The sequence below is a fragment of the Protobothrops mucrosquamatus genome, unplaced genomic scaffold (assembly GCF_001527695.2).
Source record: "Protobothrops mucrosquamatus isolate PMUCROS unplaced genomic scaffold, P.Mucros_1.0 scaffold_168, whole genome shotgun sequence".
Taxonomy (NCBI): Eukaryota; Metazoa; Chordata; class Lepidosauria; order Squamata; family Viperidae; genus Protobothrops; species Protobothrops mucrosquamatus.
In genome coordinates this window covers 1,327,310-1,348,793 of record NW_015386244.1, presented here as the reverse complement: position 1 = coordinate 1,348,793, position 21,484 = coordinate 1,327,310, and the positions used below count along the sequence as shown (strand labels likewise).

Genomic DNA, 21,484 nt, shown 5'->3' with positions numbered 1-21,484 from the left:
CATCTGGAATGTCCAAAAATCATTCTGGGAAAAGGCAATAGAAAATTTTTATGGTAAGACATGGCCATATCCGGTAGTGAGATTCAGCCGGTTCGCACCGGTTCAGCAGAACCGATACCTAATTTTTTGTTGAGTTCGGCAAACTGGTTATGATAAATCTGTGTTTTCCAGAACACATCTGGTTTTTGTTCAACTTCCTTCCAGGCAGGGGGAAAAAAACCCTCCCCAAAAGTCCGAGAGGAGCAACGGAAACCAAATGGAGACACAGCGCCTTCGATCACGTCACTCAGGGGAAAACTAGGTAGTTTTTCTCAGAGGTAATTTCAGGAATAGAGGCTTCATCTCTCTAGTTTCCTGATTGGTGCATATGGGAAAGGGAGTGAGGCTATCAAGTATTAGCTGGGGCTGTGGCTCTGGAACTTTTTCCTGTCTAGCTATATAGAGCGCAACTAATGATGAGCGGGAAAGCTCTTAAAGGGTTCTGTGATTTCATATATTAAACTCTAGTGTAGTTCTTTGTAGCAGAATGGGCTTTCCCATTTTATACCAAGACCTATGATTTAAATTTAAATAGCAGAATTTCAATTTCATATATCAAACCTTAGTTTAGTGTTTTAATATAATAAGCACCGTTTAAGTGACAGGTGCTATTTCAAATGGTCATTAGGGCAGAGAGCTGGTTGTTAAATTATTTGAATCCCACCACTGGACATATCTATATGGTCACCACATTATTCAGTCTGGTTTCTTCCAGTTGTTAGATCATCTCCCTGCTAGGACAGGGAGGAAGCATGATCTAAGGCAGGGATCCCCAACCCCTAGGCTGCGGCCTGTTCGCAACTGGGCTGCAGAAAAAGCGTGCATGTGAAGCTCCACTCATGTAAGCAGAGACCACTTATGCTGACGGGCGAAGCTCCACTCATGTGAGAGGAGAGCACTCGCACGCGAAGCTCCACTCGAGTGAGCAGATGACCACTTACACTTGCATGCGAAGCTCCATTTCCACAAATAGAGTTTCATGTGCAAGTGTTCTCTGCTCACACGAGTAGAGTTTCATGCACAAGCACAAGTGTCTAATGCTCGTCCGAGTGGAGCTTTGCGCACGAGTGCAAGCACCCTCTGCTCATGTGCAAAGCTCCACTCACATGAGCAGAGGGCACTTGCACTCTCACGAGAAGCTCCATTTGCGCAAATGGAGTTTTGTGCAGAAGTGCCCTCCGCTCGTGCAAGTGGAGCTTCGTGTGCGAGCACAAGCGCCCTTCGCTCGTGTGAGTGCCTGTTGCTCACGCACTAAGCTCCATTTGTGAGAGTGGAAGGCATGCACCACTTGCACAAATGGAACTGTGCGCATGCGCCTACCACTCACATGCTTCTCCTGTGCTGGGCGGGCCACCAAACTGGGAAGGTTGGAGACCGCTGATCTAAGGTGTACAAATATGATAAAATATATTAATTTAGAAAAAAAAAATTTTTGCAGGTGAGCTCTGTGTAGAACAGTATTTCTCAGCCTTGGCAAATTTAAGTCGTATGGACTTCAGCTCTCAGAACTGCCCTGCTGGCTATGCTGGCTGGGGAATGCTGGAAGCAAAGGTTACATGTCTTAAAAGTTGCCAAGGTTGAGAAACACCGAATGTATATACTTACATGATGCGGCAAAACACTCTAATCTTGCAGTTTGGAAGCTTCAGGATAGCCTTGGGAAATTTTGCTCTGACCTACATATTTTAGCTGATTATACAGTTTATTACACTTGATTCTGAAAACACATCATTTTTCAGGAAAAATAGCTATTCCAACGGCAAACTAAACTCATTGTATTGTCAACAGTGACATCTTGTGGTCATCTAGGGGACAAAGAAATCAGCCTAATAATAAAGAGAAAAGGAACTCGGCTCAGCCTTATATTTAGGTTAATTAAATATTGATTAGTTACAGGGAAAAGAACTGAAGCCTAAGCTGCAGAAGTAAGTAGAAAATGTTCTTTAAACCCAAGACAGCCTCCATTTGGCTGAACAATTAATCACCAAGAGCTAGCAGTTTCATCCAAAAGAAAATGCAATGTTTCATAGTCATATCTTCATGAAACCCGGACTCCAAATCTTGTCAAGCTTTTAATACAAGAACTTGACCTCCTGAATATTAATCTAAGGCTTGTCTGAGAGCATATTCTGGACACTCAGACAAAATGGCTGCTAATGAGGGATAAAATGAGGACAAAATGGTGAGGTGGTTCTTCACGAGAGTTTCTAGCTCACAGGATGTATTCTTTTCTAAGTTTACCTTCAACATTCCCTATCCCATGAGCACATTTACAAAAAAAAAAAATCCTAATACAAGAACCCATAATTTTTTTTTCATATTAATATCTGCAGGTATTATGAGGAACCTGAGGCATTTTTCTAAATATAGTGGCAAAAAGTTGGGACTTTGTTTTGCAACTTGTCCACTTCATTTTGTTTAATTAAAGACACTATAAGGAGTGGGGGTGGGAGGGGGAAATTAAAATTTGGTAGGGCAATCAACTAGGCAGCCTCCACTGGAGATGACTGTAGAATCATATTTGGAATCCCAGGTCTAACCAAATAAGAACATTCAAGCATCTTTAACAAGAACCTACCTTCCCTGCGGGCATCTGCCACTATCTTGGCTGAAGACTTACTCATCACATGTACAACATAGAGAGGACAATTCACTGAGTTTGCAATAGTAATTGCTCTCAATGTGGCTTCTGCTTCCACTTCTTCTGGTCGGGCCATTTCATGTCCTTCTGGACCAGTTATTCCCAAAGCCAGCATCTTCTTTTCACCCTATATGTAGTAGACCAGCCATAGTGAATACATTACCAGATTTGGTCAACAAATGTCTGTAAACATTACAGTCCCATTCATTTGCTTGCCATGGAACAGGAAGTTTTACTCCAAGTTTCCCAACAACTAAACTGATTATACCATGATACTGAGAATCCAGTAAACCAATTGCATTATATTCGACTTCTAGGTGAGAAACTACTTAGGTCCAAGCTACAGGTTACACGAACAAGTGCAGAATTTGTCTGACAAAGAAAAGTCAGAATGAATGAGCTAGTGTTGTTTATAGGGATTGAGTGTGTGTCAAATGAGTAGGTGTACCAAAGCATTGTTGTGCTGTTGTTGATGCAAACCCTACCCTTTTGTATGGGCTGTCACACACATCCCAAAATGGCAGAGCTTGCAGCCCAAAACTGTTTTCATTATTTTGACAACAGCAGCTGGATCCTGTAGGTCAGTGGTGGCGAACCTATTGAACGGGTGCCAGAGGCGGCACTCAGAGCCCTCTCTGTGGGCACGCGTGCCGTCGTCCCAATCCTAGGCCTTCAGCTGGGTTTTATAAAACCTTTTTGCTTTAGACCTCTGCCGCCATGTGCAAAAAAAAAAAAAAGGTTCAATTAGTCAATTTCAACTTCTCGCGGGAAAAAAAGATATTGCAAAGTTGGAACTGGTGATTGAACTTTTTAGTCCCACCCAATGGGCCACACCCCGCCAATGGGCCACACCCACCCGGCACTCAATGCATAAGTGGGTTTTGGGTTGCAGTTGCACCTATGACAGATTCAGTATCTCAGTCTAGAGTAAAGATTATTCCTACTGGCTATTTCTGAAGAGCAAATTATGTAATTAGCTTTTTGTTTGGCTTGGTTCTTTCTGGATGAATGAAAGATTAATTACTGATATAAAAGGAAATAAGTACGCACGGGGAAAAAAATCCCATGACTTTAATTAGTGAATTCCTTAAAGGAAATAAGTACACATTTATTTCCTTTAAGAAATCCAAAAATAAAGTCATTATTTAATTACTTTAATTAGTGGATTTCTTAAAGCACTGGCATCTTTCTTTTTAAGGCTATGATGGACAACTGGAAAAAGACAGACTCCTTTAATGGCTGGCAGAGATGAAGTGCCCTTTCTTGTGATCCTAAATACTTCCTCCAAATCATTTGCAAAGCATGAACATAATGGATGTATTTGTAACTGCTGAGTGCTTAGTTTACATGCACATACATACATTGTGACAGGTGCATGTAGTGGAATTAGGGTGGTTAAGGAGTATGTATGTGTGCTAATTTTTCTCTTCTCCATGGTTTCCTGCATTTTAGTCAAATACATTTTCAGCAAATTTCATCCATTGGATTATTATTCTTTGAGATTGATAAATTTGGGCACCCAGAGTGATGGAAGTTATATAATAGAATATTGTAGTTCCAGCATCCAACAATAAAACAAGCTTGGAAATACACCTGAGAAATTCAAAAGAGATCCTTAGGCATCCTGAGTGTAAGTTGGAACAACCTAAGTTCTTTGCAGTAGAAGAAGTCCTGAGAAATTGCAAGGCGAACTGTGGCCGTTGACCTGTATAGGCACCCTGATTGAATAAAGCAAAGTACAGATAGAAATTGGACTGCTTTTTTCAAGCAGACATAAACACCCCAAAGGGAATAAGAAGGAACTTGGAGACATTGGAGTGTCGGGTTTCTTTGCCCCTCCATGTATAAATATCTGTATGCATGAGAGGGTACTATTAGGGCTGTGGAAGTCTTGGATGCTCTGCTTTGACGGAGATCCCATCTCCAAGACTAAAATGATCAGGATGCACCTTCTCTGATTGCCTCAATTGCCACTGAGCATTGCAGGGCAAGACTGTGTAGTGAGGCTAATGCCTTATCAAACAATTTGTGGAGCTTCAATCATGTAGTTGCAAGCCACCATCTTGACCTTTTAAAACACACCCTTCCCCAGATGCTTCTATAGGGTCCTTGATGTTCTCTGATCTTGATTGTATTCTTGCAGATGTTTCATTACAAAACTAGGTAACGTTATCAGTGTATTTTACCACTGTGCATTACCAAACTAACATCAACATGAGCACTGACAATGTTATCTAGTTTGTAAGGAAACGTCTACGAGAAAACAATCAAGGTCAGAGAGCACCAAGGCTCCCACAATTCAACCCTGAGCTACAAATATCTATCAGTACCCTGTTCAACTAAAAGAATTGTACCATCCCATGGAACAATATCCTTTAGCACAGTGGTTCTCAACCTGTGGGTCGGGACCCCATTTGGGGTCGATCGACCATTTCATGGGGATCGCCAAGCAAGGCTGTCCGCCATTATTTTTGTCCATTTTTTTTGTCCGCCATTTTTTTCCCTTTTCCGGCGGGTGCCTTACCTCCCTTGGGCTGGGCCAGCTGGTGGTCAGCCTGCTCCATCTCTGCTGCTTGCCAGCTACGCCTCGGCCAGCGCAGGGGGCGGAACCACGCATGCACGGCGCTCCCGGGCAGGGAAAGTTGACTTACGACCGGTTGGGTAGTCCTCGACTTACTACCAGTTTAGTCCTCGACTTACGACCGGTTTAGTCCTCAACTTATGACCGGTTTAGTCCTCGACTTACGACCGGTTGGGGTCGTGGCATTAAAAAGGTTGAGAACCACTGCTTTAGCAAGAGGAATCCAAAACCATCTCACAAAGGCCCAGTAATTGCTGAATATATCACATATACAGTAGATTATAATTGCAGGCTACTGACGAGATCATCTTTAACATGGGTATTACCTCTGCAATCAAATCTCCATTCTCCGCATGAACTTGAGCAATTGCACCAATTTGTTTACATTGACTGAAGATTGTGTGTAATTCTACATCTCCAACCATATAGAGATCTTTATATGCCATAAACATTTTAAATGAATTGACACCCTTTTCCCTGGTAAGAATTTTCATTTCCTCTTTGACCTGAAAAAAAAAGTAAAAAATACCTTAAATGTCTCTGGCATTCAACTCCTCAATTTGTTCTATGCATAGTACTGAAAGTTTTTCTAGTTCTTTTTAAATCAACGTATCTAACTATGATCGTTCCTGTTTCATTGTTACTCCCATAATCATTTCTGTAACAGTAATTTTTCATTTAAAATCATCTACAGCAGTAAAATATAGTTGTAATTCTCCTTAATAAGGTGGGGAAAAGAAAGACTGCTCCACTGATTGTAGAAAAGGCTTCCAAGAGTTATTAAAACTGTAATTACTGAGAAATTCAGTTTTAATTATAAGAAGAAAAAAAACTCACATGGGACATGTCATTTCTTCCTGCATCAACCAATTATTGGTATCTTAGATTGACTTAATCACCAGAAGGTATGTTGAAGGCTATAAGCTAAGATGGCTTTAAGGGGGATTAGACAAATTTAAGAAGAATAGATATATTTGTTGAAACATTTCCTAAAACATTTGTATGATTAAGCACTGCCCTTTAGTGACATTAATTATTTTTATAGTTGAGTGTAGAAATCCCTTACATTTCTTGGGAAATTATTATCTGGGGTTATCCACGTGAAAATCAGTAAGTGGGTACTCCAGCACTGGAAGTTTTTAAGAATAATTGGACAACCCTTTTCCAGAATGGTGTATGGCAGGGGTAGGCAACCTTGGCTCTTTTATGACTCGTGGACTTCAACTCCCAGAATTCCTGAGCCAGCACAGCTGGCTCAGGAATTCTGGGAGTTGAAGTCCACGAGTCATAAAAGAGCCAAGGTTGCCTACCCCTGGTATATGGTCTCCTGCTTGAGCAAGGGTTGGACTAGAAGACCTCCAAGGACTCTTCCAACTCTATTATTCTGTTAAGAGTATGCAGTTTTTCATGAGTGACATGCTATATACCAACTTGCAATGAACATTTCTAGGACAGATCATGTCTTAATTCCAAACAATAGTTATGGAAAAGCATTTAACTATTTCCAAATGGGTGAGTTCCAGATGTTTTGGGATTGCAACATCCCATACAATCCAGGAAGGGCTTTGATGATGTTGAAATGGGAGATGTGACCAGATGATGAAAGCCCTGCCTTCGTTTATATGTTCTTGAGTTTCCAAGGAACTGTTGGCTGAACAATCCTAGGAGATTTATTTATTTAAAAAATGTATATAGCTGTCTATCTTCTAACCAACTCTGGGTGGCTCCCAATCAAAAGTTAAAACAGGATACAAAACCATATTGAAATTATAAAATCAAAAACATTAAAAATAACAGAAACCTGTCACCAAGACAGGTTTCTAATGTCCAGTTATCCAACTTTATCCCGATGTGTGAGGAAAAAACCAGATCTTCAAAGCTTTATGGAAGGCTAGAAGGGTGGAGGTCTGCCAAACTTCAGGGGCAGAGTGTTCCATAGGGCAGGGGCTATCTTGGAAAAGGCAGGCTTCCTAGCTGCCATCATAGGGCAATATTTAGGGGCTTAGGACAGGGGTAGGCAACCTCGGCTCTTTTATGACTCATGGACTTCAACTACCAGAATTCCTGATTCAGGAATATGCTGATTCAGGAATTCTGGGAGTTGAAGTCCATGAGTCATAAAAGAGCCGATGTTGCCTACCCCTGGCTTAGGAGCATGCCTGCCATATCTGACCTGGTAGATTTCCTTAGGGAAAGGTGGTCCTACGGATGATTTTATGCATAAACCATCAGAAGAAGGCCAGATTAGGAAAGGCTAGTTTAAAGATTGGGTTTTGTCCACATTGTTAAATAACCCACAATCCCACATTAATATTGTATGCAAATTAAAAAAAATGTTCTAGTTTTTGCAGCTCTTTGAATGTTGCAATGTACTTTTCAGACCTCAATCTATCCTGGCTGGCTAGGAAATTCTTAAAGTTACCAAGGTTGAGAATCACAGCCTTACACTCAATAAACTGTCCTCAAGGCTGAGAGAGTTGCACTTGTATGCTCCAGTTCTCATATGTTTGAGTCAAGCCAATGACTCTTGGTACTTGTGCCCAGGAAAATGGCAAGCCTTTTGTTTCTGTGGCACTGTACCATCCAAGTTGCATGCTGGACTTCCTCAAAGAAATGAATGTAAAGCTGATGTTCTGCCTACCCTACCTGCTCACTGCACCATGTGACGGCCACATGTAGTGCATAATCACAGACGACTTTAGGATCAGCCCAGCTCCTCCACTGGTTATAGGCTTCAATGAGGGAACAGCCTTTGTCAGGGATTGCAAAATCGATTATCATAGTGGTACCTCCTGCAAGGGCAGCCTGAAAAGGAGAGGTTGCAGTTAAATATTTACTTTGTCATTGAGCAATGAATAATATTAGAACTACAACAATTTAGAAGCATTCCCGACAAGAAAGGAACCTGTCTATAAGCTATGAAAAAATAGCAAAATTAATGATACAAAGCTATAATATTATTGTATCACTAAAATCTATATATAAAGATTGTAAAATAATAATAGCAACAGCAACAGCAACAGCAACAGCAACAACAACAACAACAACAACAACAATAATAATAATAATAATAATAATAATAATAATAATAATAATAATAATAATAATAATGTTGGAAGAGACCTTGGAGGTCACCTAGTCCAACCTCCTGCTCAGGCAGGAAACCCTATACCATTTCAGACAAATGGCTGTCCACTCTCTTCTTAAAAATTTCCAGTGTTGGACTGGAATTTATGTCCACATTAAGAATATAATGTCTCTTTTTTATGACCCAGTAATCCATTAATTCAGGGTAGAGTTAGGGTGACTGGGTGGATCTAATATAATATAAAATTCTGTAGTATACATGTAAATTTATGAAAAGTTATAGAAAGTTAAAAATCAGAATTTCTAACACAATATGAAATTACCATAGAACTAAAATTATTATATATAAATCATAATATTAACATTAAAATATGTAAGTAATATACAGTACACTAGAGTACAAAAAAAGTTAAAATCATACATGCAGTCAATTTAAAAAATAGCTAGAAAAAAACTTTAAGAAACCTAAAAGACATGTGATAAGCCAATCTCCCTGGCTTGAGGGAATAACCAATTTTTCACTAATTTTCCTAAAAGCTGGAAAGGGACCGATCACACATCTGGGGGCTACTAAAACATAAAAGTCTTTAAGGGGGAGCAACCAGCACCTTCAATTGCACTCAGAAGATGACTGGCCAAAAGTGCAGCTGTGAAAGCTAAGGTATTATGTGGGCCCTTGATATAGAGGTAGTCCTTGATTTACAACCATTTGTTTAACAACTGTTCGAAGTTGCAACAACATTGAAAAAGTGATTACCACTGGTCCTCACACTTATGACAGTTGCAGCCTCCTGGGATCATGTGATCACCATTTGCGACCTTCCTAGCCTGCTTTGAACAAACACAGTCAATAGGAGATGCTGGATTCACTTAACAACTGCAGTGATTTGATTGATAACTATGGCAAAAACCATGGCTGTAAAACTGGGTGCAATCCATTTAACAACTGCCTTGCAGGGGGTTGGACTAGAAGATCTCCAAGGTCCATTCCAACTCGTCATTCTGTTGTTCTGTTGCATTCTGGACCAGCTATAGCTTTGAAATACTCTTCAAGGGCAAAAGCATCTCCTCAGTTAAGTGAGGAAATGTTTTAAAGATGCACCGGGTATAAAGCAAAGTTCTCCACACCGGAATGCTTTCATATGAATATCCATGCATGTGTTCAAGACTATGTGTGGCGTCAAAGGCTTTGCCTGGGAATTTCTGCAGCATTTATGTGTTACTGAGCCTCACCAGGCCAGATGGTCTGCAGATAAGGAAGAAGGGAGCCAGAAGCACCTAAGGCACACAATTAGTGGGAACTATTTTCCGAGTGACTGCTGAGCTGGAAAAATAAATCTGTGTCTCAGCAGAACAATAACAGAAGTGGAAATGATGACTTTGAAATATGGCAGTTGCGACCCAGAAGAGTAAAGCAAAGCCCCTTAGGGGCTCTGAGGGTTTCACGTGAAATACCTTTATCCGGTCTCAGGGAAATATATCAGTTGAAGAACCAGAGAAGGGAAGGTAGATTGTTAGACCCCAACATTAATATGGGCAGAGAAGATTCAAGAACACCAGAGAGAAGAAAGCCAATGGAATGAATAAGATACCAAGGCAGACAAAGCTTGCAGTTCATGATTGCTGAAAAAGGCACCCGGATGAAAAGGACAGTTGCTTTCTTAATGGTGCACATCCCTCCAGGATGAGTGGTGGCACTGTGTAATTCTGGTATTTTTTCTAATCAAACTGCTTCATAGAAGAAAAGAAGCAGAACTGAAATAGCCTTGACAAAGTGCTATTGATGCTATATGTCAGTGGTGGCGAACCTATGGCACGGGTGCCAGAGGCGGCACTCAGAGCCCTCTCTGTGGGCACGCGCGCTGTTGCCCCAGTCCTAGGCCTTCAGCTGGGTTTTATAAAACTTTTTCGCTTTAGGCCTCCGCCGCTGTGTGCAAAAAAAAAAAAAAAGTTCAATCAGTCAATTTAATCTTCTCACGGGAAAAAAAAAGATCTTGCAAAGTTGGAATTGATTAATTGAACTTTTTAGTCCCACCCAGTCTGCCGTTACCACTGCAGCCATGCCCACCCAATGGGCCACACCCACCCAATGGGCCACACCCACCCGGCACTCAACAATGCATAAGTGGGTTTGGGGTTGAAGTTTGGGCACTCGGTCTCTAAAAGGTTCGCCATCACTGCTATATGTGGAAACCATATTGGCTTTTGTCTTCATTGGTTAGAGAATAGCTAAGTGTATATGTGCTCTTAATTTTAAGGTTGCTTTGGGGCAGGGGTCTTCAAACTTGGCCCTTTTATGACTTGTGGACTTCAAATCCCAGAATTCCTCAGCCAGTTTGCCTGGCTGAGGAATTCTGGGAGTTGAAGTCCACAAGTCATAAAAGGGCCAAGTTTGAAGACCCCTGCTTTGGAGGGTACTTTTAAGAAAACAGCTTGTAAATGGAATTGACTGCATCCTGTTAAGAGCAATGGGAACCAACTTGGCCTAGAAAGAAAGCTAGAGTCAGATTTAAATGACTATATTTTGCAATGAACTACCCAATTTTTCCGAAATCTCTAAAACAGACTAAATTATTACTTTCTTCCTACTCTTAACTAACTATAGTATCAACTATTAATAATCCCTTGTTTGAACAAATCCTCAATTTTTCTAAAATATCTGCATCTCACTACTTTACTATCTTGTGCACAAATTTTTATCTATACACAAAAAAAGGAACTATACTATTATTTTAAATATGATAATTATTTTGAAATAGAGAGAGAATTTCTGTTTGATTTAATAATGAATGAAGGCAGGGAATTTCTTGACATTATACTTGATAAGTATTTAAAGGTGTAAACTTTACAAAAGGGCTTAAAGAGATTTTTTATAGATGTGGATTGATGAAATGATAGAATATATTTTAAAAAATAGAACTGTATTTGTTGGATTTATATTATTATTTTAAACGTGAAAAATACGCTGTAATAGAGAGAGAGTAAGAGCCATTTGTGATAGGGAAAAAATTAGTTTTAATGAACGATCTATTATTAAGGATACCTGATGGCTGATGTGTCTATGTTTCCAGGAATTCCTAAGCATGGAACCAGACAAGCAATCAAGCAAAAAAAAAAAAGAAGCCTTAATCAAGGAACTACCAAGGAGAAAACCTTGGTAGGTTTACTCCCATCAACACTGGTAGGGCAAACTACAAACCCCATACTCACTAGCACTGATGATGTTATCTAGTTGGGTAATGAAATGTCTGTAAGCAAAGAATCAAGCTTAGAGAGCACCAAGGTCTCCATAGTTCCACCCTGAGCTATGTATGTTCATTATGACAGTTCAATAACACTTCGTGCAACTTATTTATTTTTACCCTGACTTTATTATTTCATAAATAACTCAAGGTGGTGAATATACCTAATCCTTCTTCCTCCTCCTATTTCCTCCTCAACAACCCTGTAAGTTAGATTGGACTGAGAGAGATGACTGGCTCAAAGGCACCCAGCTGGCTTTCATGCCTAAGGTGGGACTAGAACTCATAGTCTCCTGGTCTCTGAATTAAAATTGCATTGTTCTTTAATGTATTTTCAAGGCGATGTGATGAACTCAAATGGTAATAACTTACTTATAATAATAATAATAATAGTAAAGTTGGAAGGGACCGCCTTCTGCCGCAGGTTACCTCCCATCGGCCGGTACGCTCCCACAGAGTGGGTCTCCTCAGGGTGCCGTCAGCCAGACAGTGCCGGCTGGCGACCCCCAGGGGGAGGGCCTTCTCGGTGGGAGCCCCCACCCTCTGGAACGAACTACCCCCAGAGATCCGGGTGATCCCGGATCTCCCCTCCTTCCGCCGCGCCCNTGATATAAAACGTTACTTGATGGGTTAAAAAGGCTTTAGAGATTTTGTCTGATTTAATAATGAAAGAAGGATGAGAATTGATTGATATCATAGTTGATAATTATTAGGGAACAAACTTGTTTAGGAGTTAAAAAGATTTTATAGACGTAGAGTGATGAAATGATAGAACACGTGTTTAAAAATAGATATGTGTTTTTTTTGGAACTATACTATTATTTTAAATATGATAATTATTTTGAAATAGAGAGAGAATTTCTGTTTGATTTAATAATGAATGAAGGCAGGGAATTTCTTGACATTATACTTGATAAGTATTTAAAGGTGTAAACTTTACAAAAGGGCTTAAAGAGATTTTTTATAGATGTGGATTGATGAAATGATAGAATATATTTTAAAAAATAGAACTGTATTTGTTGGATTTATATTATTATTTTAAACGTGAAAAATACGCTGTAATAGAGAGAGAGTAAGAGCCATTTGTGATAGGGAAAAAATTAGTTTTAATGAACGATCTATTATTAAGGATACCTGAATTCCCAACTATATGTCTATTGAAATGTAACTGGAATAAGACGATTGCAATTAGTAAAGCTTAAAACAGGATATAGATTATCATAATTGCAAGGGGATTGAGGATCTTTGTTTGATTGAAATTTATCTAAAATTGTATTAATTTTAATTTTAATAAGTAATATTATTATGACTTTGTTTTTGAATGATTTGACACTCTGACCACCACATTGTGTCCTAAGCTTTTGTATAAAAAAATGGAAAAAACCAATAAAACTTTTATAAAAAAAGAAAAGAAAAAAAAGAGCAATGAGTGAAGGGCTATTTAATTGGTTTTTCACATTGTCTCACATATGCCAGCAGGAATTGAAATAATTATTTCTGTATCATTACTTATTTATTTATATTTATTAACCAAATTTATACAGCCATCCATCTTTCCCAAAGGGGATTCTGGGCAGCACACAATAAATAAAATAGATTTTTTTAAAAAAATCTAATAACACAAAAGTAACATTAAAAAAAAAATACTAACCCTAGGCAAAAGGGAGGATAAAAATGGCTCTCTCAGGTCCCCTGGGCCTGGCAGTATTACCAGGTCTGGAGAGCCTTATGAAAAATCAAAGGGATAGAACTGATCCCATTAGCAGATTAATTCCTGTTTATCTGGGTGTTGGCTGTTGAAGAAGATGTGTTCTAATCTTTTTGTTTCCTTTTTAGTTTTTTTTGTTGTCTCTTTGGAGGTATGTAAATGTGGTTTATCTATATGTGTTTAGTGATGGCTGATGTGTCTATGTTTCCAGGAATTCCTAAGCATGGAACCAGACAAGCAATCAAGCAAAAAAAAAAAAAAAGCCTTAATCAAGGAACTACCAAGGAGAAAACCTTGGTAGGTTTACTCCCATCAACACTGGCAGGGCAAACTACAAACCCCACACTCACTAGCACTGATGATGTTATCTAGTTGGGTAATGAAATGTCTGTAAGCAAAGAATCAAGCTTAGAGAGCACCAAGGTCTCCATAGTTCCACCCTGAGCTATGTATGTTCATTATGACAGTTCAATAACACTTCGTGCAACTTATTTATTTTTACCCTGACTTTATTGTTTTCATAAATAACTCAGGGTGGTGAATATACCTAATCCTTCTTCCTCCTCCTATTTCCCCCACAACAACCCTGTAAGTTAGATTGGACTGAGAGAGATGACTGGCTCAAAGGCACCCAGCTGGCTTTCATGCCTAAAGTGGGACTAGAACTCATAGTCTCCTGGTCTCTGAATTAAAATTGCATTGTTCTTTAATGTATTTTCAAGGCGATGTGATGAACTCAAATGGTAATAACTTACTTGTGATAGGAGCCTCAACCAATAGATACAGACCTTTGCTTCTTTCCAAATTAAAGTGTCAAATGATTGTTCCTCTTTACTAAATTAAAAATAAAAGCTGATTATGAGACTTTATCTCCTGACCATCTAGAACAGGGGTGTCAAACTGCCGGTCCGTGGGCCAGACACGACACGCGGAAGCCGCACCCACCCCATTGCCGGCAATGGCAAAACAGTCTCGATACGTTGCGTGACATCATGTGACATCGCGAGTTTGACATGTCTGATCTAGAAGTTGTGGGTGGTGATCATCCAAACATTAAACTGGTTTTCAGGAAACAGTTTGGGAGGCTAAGTGTTAGAGGAGAGAGCTGGATTCCACATGACCTGCTCTGCACTCCTAATTCAATTTTGGTCCCCAGGTTTCAGTGTAGATTAACCTCGTTCTGTCACCTTTTCCAAGTGGAACAGAAGCTGTGTCAGCTCTGTCCTCTTCACCTTGGACAGCCAACTCTCCTGATTATGAAATTAAAACTTCCATTAACCCTAGTGAACATAATCAATGGTCAACAATGATGGCAGCTATAGACTAACAATATCTGGAGAACTAAACATTGCCCCTTTCATAAAGTGGCTCTCATTATTCCATTATTCACAGCCCCAGATTATTATTGGCATTGTGAGCAATATCCCTGGAGTTATACTTTTGAACTCAGACAATTTGTTGGTTTGTATTAACTCATGCAAAATAGAAATCGTATTTCATAATTCAGTTGTGGAAGGAAAATAGGTTTGATGGCAACATATACCAGCTATAGTGACTATTTCTTTAGGTGGCCATAGGTGCTACCCAAAATATTCAGTGCATGGAACAACTGGATTTTGGAGCACGAAAATGGAAAGAAACATTTTAAAAAGTATTGGGTATGTAAAGAATGAAAGAATGTGTTCTTAATACACATAAAACAGTTGTTTAAAAAAGTGTATGTATGCATGATGGAGGTGGGGTAAGAAGACCTGGTTGGTGATAGCCGAGGAAGGAATGGGAACAATGGAAGATAGGTAACTTGAACCACAGCAGTTGCTCTCTTCAAAGCAAATAGGTTGAGGGTAAGACCATCTCAGTGGGTCATCTTTCTCTGGAAGCCTTTACTTGCTTTGCCTGTTTCTGCTCTAAGTGATCTTTGATTGAACTAGGCTTATCCCAGCAATTTCTTCCTCCATTCTAGCCAGATTTCAAACATTTCCCTGGGCAGTTTGGCTGGATCCATGTTTCTGCCCTATTCTTGAATAAGGAAGAGAAAGGAAGTCACCAGACAGCAGCAAGAATGCTTGAAAATATCTTCTCTACTGGTCAATACTGGACATGACCTGAAACTGCCAAGCAGAATCTCACAAAGGAAAAGATGTGGCCTCCGAGTGTGATAATAGGGAAATATATGAGAAGATTGTTGTTAAGAGTGTTATCTTAGTTACTCCTATCTTCTTAAAGGGGGTGTGCAGTGTTTCATCATCTGCACAATTTATCAGTTGTTGAAAAAGCCTGGAGGGAATAAAGAGGAGGATCCTTGTTAGCCTTAAAAGGAATCTTTACGCAAATGTTTTGCAATGTTTCACCATCTGCACAATTTGTTGGAAGAAACTGGAGGATCCTTGTTAGCCATCTCCATCTCAGAAAAAGAGCGCAACCCAACCAGGAAAAGCTGCTGTTGCCAAGATTTGCAGGGTCCTGTAAAGGGAAGTGGGAATGAGCACATCTGCATCAGCGGCTCTACTGTTCCTAGGGCAGAGGTAGGCAACCTTGGCTCTTTTATGACTCGTGGACTTCAACTCCCAGAATTCCTGAGCCAGCATGGCTGGCTCAGGAATTCTGGGAGTTGAAGTCCACGAGTCATAAAAGAGCCAAGGTTGCCTACCTCTGTCCTAGCTGGACCTCACGGAATCTAGGGTGGGCGGGAGAGGCTGCCTCGAATGCGTTACCTTCGTTCCGTGATAGAAGTCGTCTTTTGTCAGCGACCCCATGAAGGGGAATTGCATATGCGTGTGCGGGTCGATCCCGCCGGGAAGCACCAGCTTGTCCGTGGCATCCAACACTTGGACTCCATCGGAAGAAGGCTGGAGATGCGGCCCCACGGCCCGCACCACCCCGTCCTCGATGTACACATCGGCCACTTGCGAGACATCCGCGTTCACCACTTTCCCACCACGGATCAAAAGTTTCTGCATGATGGAGTTCTGCGGGAGTTTCTGCTCGGACAGTCGCCGCGGGGAGAGTTCCGCGGAGTCGCGTTTTTAAGGTTCCCTCTCGACTCCGCCCCGCCCCCGAGGGAGGGGCTCCCCGCCACCTCCCCTCCCTGGCGGCCTATTCTAAAGAAGGGACTCAGATTCGCCCCTGCGTCCTTGCTAAAGGCCACTTGGCGCATTCTTGCGCCACAAGTGGGGCTGGCTCTCGGGGCGCAAATCGATCCCGGGTCATTAGTTGATGGCCGTCCGGAGGAGTAAAGGTCTCGTAATAATAAAGACCCCCCCCCCACCGCCACCACTATACTAAACCCGCGAATAATTACTGTGGAATAAGAATAAATAAGGGACATCAAGTAATTGGCATTACTGCCCAGTGATTTCTTACTGAATCTGGTAGCTTTTTAGTGAAGGAAGGCATGGAGACATTTCCCCCCCCCGTAGGGTTGCCAGGTCTGCTTCCAAAAAATAGTGGACAAGCGGGGTGTGTGTGTGTGTTAAGTAGTAAAAAAAGTAGACTGTACAGCTTTAGATTACGTACCATTTCATCATAAAGCTTTTGAATAAAAAAAAATGTCCACTATTTTGTGAAAAAAAATAGTGAACATAATGTGAAAATAGTGGACTGTCCACTCAAATAGTGGACACCTGGCAACCCTATCCCCCCCCCCCGTCTCCCCAAAATGGCACATTTGGGATAGTCCCTTTTTTTAAAGCATAATTTTGCAAAAAAATGTTTTTGTAAAATTAGTTTTCCTACTTTGTCCTGGATTCTAACTCCATAACTGCTAGCCAGGCTTGCCAACTAGAGTTGGATTACCACTACATGGAGGCAAAGGCCATTCTTTCCTTATTGCCAACTAGTGGTGATCCAGATTTTTGCAGCCGAGATGAGATAGTCCTAAATTTGGGGTTACAGCTGTTGAAGTCACACATTTTAGGGGAAGGGGAAGGTGTTCTAGCCTATGAAATACCTTTAACGTAGAATAGTTCCTCCTTTGAGTGAGGTTTGACTCCTGGTGAATTGTAGATCTTTCAATGTAATTGTCTGGGTAACAATATGGAAGTAAGGGGTTCTTAATGCTTTCTGAGTTTGGTTGTTTTCTTGCAGACGTTACCCAAACATAATCAGTGCTATAAGGAAGTGGGATTTGCTCCCAATTTATATTCCAGTGGATTTCCCTGTCAGTGTTGGTGGGAGTAATATGATAAGGCTGTTGACTGTTAGTAACACTACCCCAGAGGAACAATATTCCCAACCCACCCAAACCTAATTTCCCATTTCACATATGGTTAACCTATACTGTATTACCATCTGCTGAGTCACTGAACTTTTTTTTCTCTCTTTTTGGTTTGTTTACTTTTCTGATAAGAAGTTAAAATTTAAATACTTTTAATGTTTGGTCTGCAAACATTCAGTGGCCTTGTGTCTATGGATAGTCTGGGTCATCCACATCAGCTATCTCAAAGGTGTTTTTTCAAAAGATAATTGGAGTGTTTTTTTCTTTGAGGTTCTGCTCCTCATCCAAGAAGCTTCATCAAGCTTGTCACAACTGATGAAGCTTCTTGGATGAGGAGCGAAACATCGTCTTCTTCTTTCTCAAAGAAAAAAACAGCCCAGTGGCCTTTTGAAAAAAGCGCTTTTGAGATTCAGTGGCCTTGACCTCAAACACATTTTTCTCTTAGATAATGACATTTACCAAGTGATAAAGGAAAATGAATCGATGTTCTTGAGAAATAACAGCAGAGGTGAGGAAGAAAAAAAGTCTATTCACAAAATATCAAATTGTCATAATGCTACCTCCTACCATTGCCTCTAGACCTCTCCGCCTGCAGTGATGCTCTCTATTGCCTCCCCTAACTTTAATTACTTAATGTAATTTTATAATGTGTGGACTATGACTATCCTATGGTTATTTTACAATGGCCAAAGTGTAAGCATTTTTAATTAATAAATAGAATTATAGGTAGTTCTTGAACCAACATTTCTTACTAAGCAAGGTGGTGGTGAAGTGAGTCATGCCCAATTTTATAATATTTTTTTTGGTCATGTTTGTCAACCAAATCACAGTAGTTGTTAAATGAATCACATGGTGGTTAAATGAACATGGCTTCCCCCACTGACTTTGCTTGTTCGAAGCAGGCCAGGGAGGTGGCAAATGGGCAATCACATGACCTCAGGATACTGCAGCCGTCGTAAATATATACCAGTTGCCAAGCACCACAAATTTTGATCAAGTGACTATGTGATGGTCATAAGTGTGAGGACTGGTTATGAGCCATTTTTTTCATTTTTTCAATGTCCCTGTAACTTTGAATGGTCCCTAAACAAATAGTTGTAAGCTGAGGACTACCCATATAGTATCATTACAGAAATGGCCAACAATTTTAATTTGGTTTTCTACAGATAATCACAACTTAATTATCTACTAAATCATACCAACTTTTGCTGTATCAGCTCAGGATGGCCTATTATCTACCAGATAAAAACAGAGAAATCTCTAAATGTTTTATTGTTATGGTAGGAAGGCCTATCTCTTTATATGCTTTTGGAAGAGTGGCTTTTCTATGCCAACTGTAAATAAATTAAATACAACAGAAGGCATATAAATTGAATACATAAATAAGAAATTTTGTTTTTGCTACAATAAATAGGGTTCAAATCAGTTCAAAAATTATTCTCATTTAACAGTACATTTCCCAAATGTTCACTTTCTTACAGACCTGCTTAAAACAGCCATTTCTGTAATAATATGTAATATAGAATTATATATCACATAATATATAATCTGTAATAATGTAATAAAATTATGGTAATCTATAACAGTTCTGTCTCCCTCCCTGGACTATAATTGCAATCAAAGCATTTGTGGTAAGTCACCTCTATTTCTGCAAGCAGGTATTTTCCCTCTTACTTCACATTGCTGGGCTATTAAATTAAGGTCATCGAAAAGAATGCAGCTAGTTTGGCAAACCTTATCTATGACTGAAAAGTACTTTGCTCTTTCTGAAAAATTTCTCAATTTGTTTGAAGGAAATTTTATTTCTACTCTTTTCAACTTCTTCAGTACACAAAAATGGTCTGCTTTTGACCAATCATTTCCCTTTTAATTACTATACATTATGCATAGAAAAATAATGCTATTCTATGTAAGCCATATAAATAATTTATTTCCTGCCTCTATTATGTTTATAAATAACTCAAGGAGATGAACATACCTAATACTCCTTCCTCCTCCTATTTTCCTCACAGCAACCACCCTGTGAGAGGGGTTGGGTTGAGAGAATGACTGGCCCAAGGCCACCCAACTAGCTTTCATGCTTAAGGTGGAACTAGAATTCATGGTGTTGGTTCTAGCATGGTGTCTTAACCACTAGACCCAACTGGATCTGTTGTTGACTCTTATGGAGAAGTTAGCAGTTAAGCAGGTGAATAATGATTATGACACCACAAGTGACTCTGAACATAGCATGGTAGAACTGGGTAAAGGGTCCATCCAAAGAAATATTCCCTCCCTAATGTGACCCTCTGCTATAAGGCTATAAGAGAATTAACACACAATTTCATACACATGTGCTGCACAATCAAGAACAGGTTCTTACCTAATGTAGTTCTTCAAGTATTCATGCTCACTGGTGAGACATCTAAAAGGCCCATTAGAAACCTTACAGGACTAAATGACAGGAGCCCTATCATCCCCCAAGCATACCATAAAATTATGGTCAGCTTCTGCTAAATGCTGTTTTTAAGATAAACACAGCAGAGTTGAAGACGCTATGAAGTCCTGAGACTAAGTGGGTTAGCATTATAGGTCATGTGAATGCACAGATTAACATCCAAAGGCCCAGGAAATACAGTTCATTTCTTTGCTTAAGTGTGGAATGTTGTCTATACATTTTGGAGTTTGTTAAAGGAGACCCTCTAATACTGCTTTGGAAATTTTTTTAATCATCTCTGTGAATAACACACACTGGTGAGTAGTAAAATATAGTCCTGGCAAAATGATACCATAAAATCTAAGCAAAAGGCAGGAGTTTAATAAGACATCCAGGGAACAAAGCAATGTTTCCATTGCTGTTAAGGAATTGGTAAAAATACAGGAAATAAATCACAATTCAGGTGGAAGGTAAAGTCCAACCTTGGAAAGAAGTAAATCTTCAAATCAAGAACTTTGTAATGAGCAAAGTTCTCCAGCTCAACTAGCGAAACTTACAACAAAAATTGCATTTCCATTGGTGAGGGGTTTGGGATGGCAGCCGCAAACTCAAAAGGATTTCAATAATAAAATAGAGCAAGAAAGAAGCTCCAGGCCAGAAGTAGAGACACTGGAGAGTAGAGGCATGCTAAGTCTTTCATGAAATGTTTTATTAGCAAGTTAGAAAAAAAAGAGCCTAACAACAGAAGAGGCCTGTGAGATACGTTTTTACTTAAAGAAAGAGGCAAGTTAATGAAAGAGAAAAGCCAAAATGAGATGGATCTGATATTACAAAACCAGACTAATCTGAGATCTTTACTGGTGTAGTGGAGGATGGAGAGCCATTGGCTTTACGTCTTTCTCCGCAAAATAGGATGGAAAATTATTTTTCCACATCTAGAATGTGTGATTGCATCTAAAGTTGCAATCTTATGCATACTTACTTAGTGTGAAGCTGCTTAAACAAACAAACAACAGGAAGGGACTTACATGTGTAAGATTGCACTGAATAACTTATTTACAATGCAGGATAAAACAAATGTCTTATTCTTAGAAACAAAAGTCGTAAGTCTAGTCAAGCCAATAATTTGATTATTTTCTTGAAATCATTGAAAATGAAATGTTTTTATTCTAGGCATTCTTCTTTTGCGATAGGTTTCTATGTTTTTAAGTTATTTTAGCTTAATTCTGTGTTAAGTTTAAGTAAAAATGACCTGATATTTAGCTTCGAAGATTAAATAATATTCGAAACTTAGCAGCCAATTTTGCAATTAGAAATCTTGAATTTGATTTTCAAGAAACCACTCTCCACCCCCAAATATGAAGCATTTTGAGTACTCTGTCAGGGGTCCCCAACCCCTGGGCCACAGCCCACTACCGAGCCGTGGCCTGTTTGGAACTGGGCTGCGCAAGTGGAGGGCAAGCCCGTGTGCGTGCACAAACTCCTCTCACGCGAGCAGTAGCCATCTGCCCTTGTGCGCAATGCTCCTCTCACATGAGTGGCAAGTGCCCACAC

At 39.9% G+C, this 21,484-nt stretch overlaps 1 protein-coding gene across 1 annotated transcript in view; it reads right to left on the bottom strand.

Moving 5' to 3' along the window:
* Nucleotides 1–16,258, bottom strand: part of DPYS (dihydropyrimidinase) — a 39,748-nt gene extending 23,490 nt beyond the window's left edge. The window contains exons 1-4 of the mRNA XM_029285200.1: nucleotides 16,013–16,258; nucleotides 7,908–8,066; nucleotides 5,588–5,767; nucleotides 2,618–2,807 (exon numbers count right to left, since the gene is read on the bottom strand). Of these exons, the coding sequence (XP_029141033.1) occupies nucleotides 2,618–2,807; nucleotides 5,588–5,767; nucleotides 7,908–8,066; nucleotides 16,013–16,258 (775 nt within the window). The remainder of the gene's footprint in view (nucleotides 1–2,617; nucleotides 2,808–5,587; nucleotides 5,768–7,907; nucleotides 8,067–16,012) is intronic.
* Nucleotides 16,259–21,484: the final 5,226 nt, after the last annotated feature.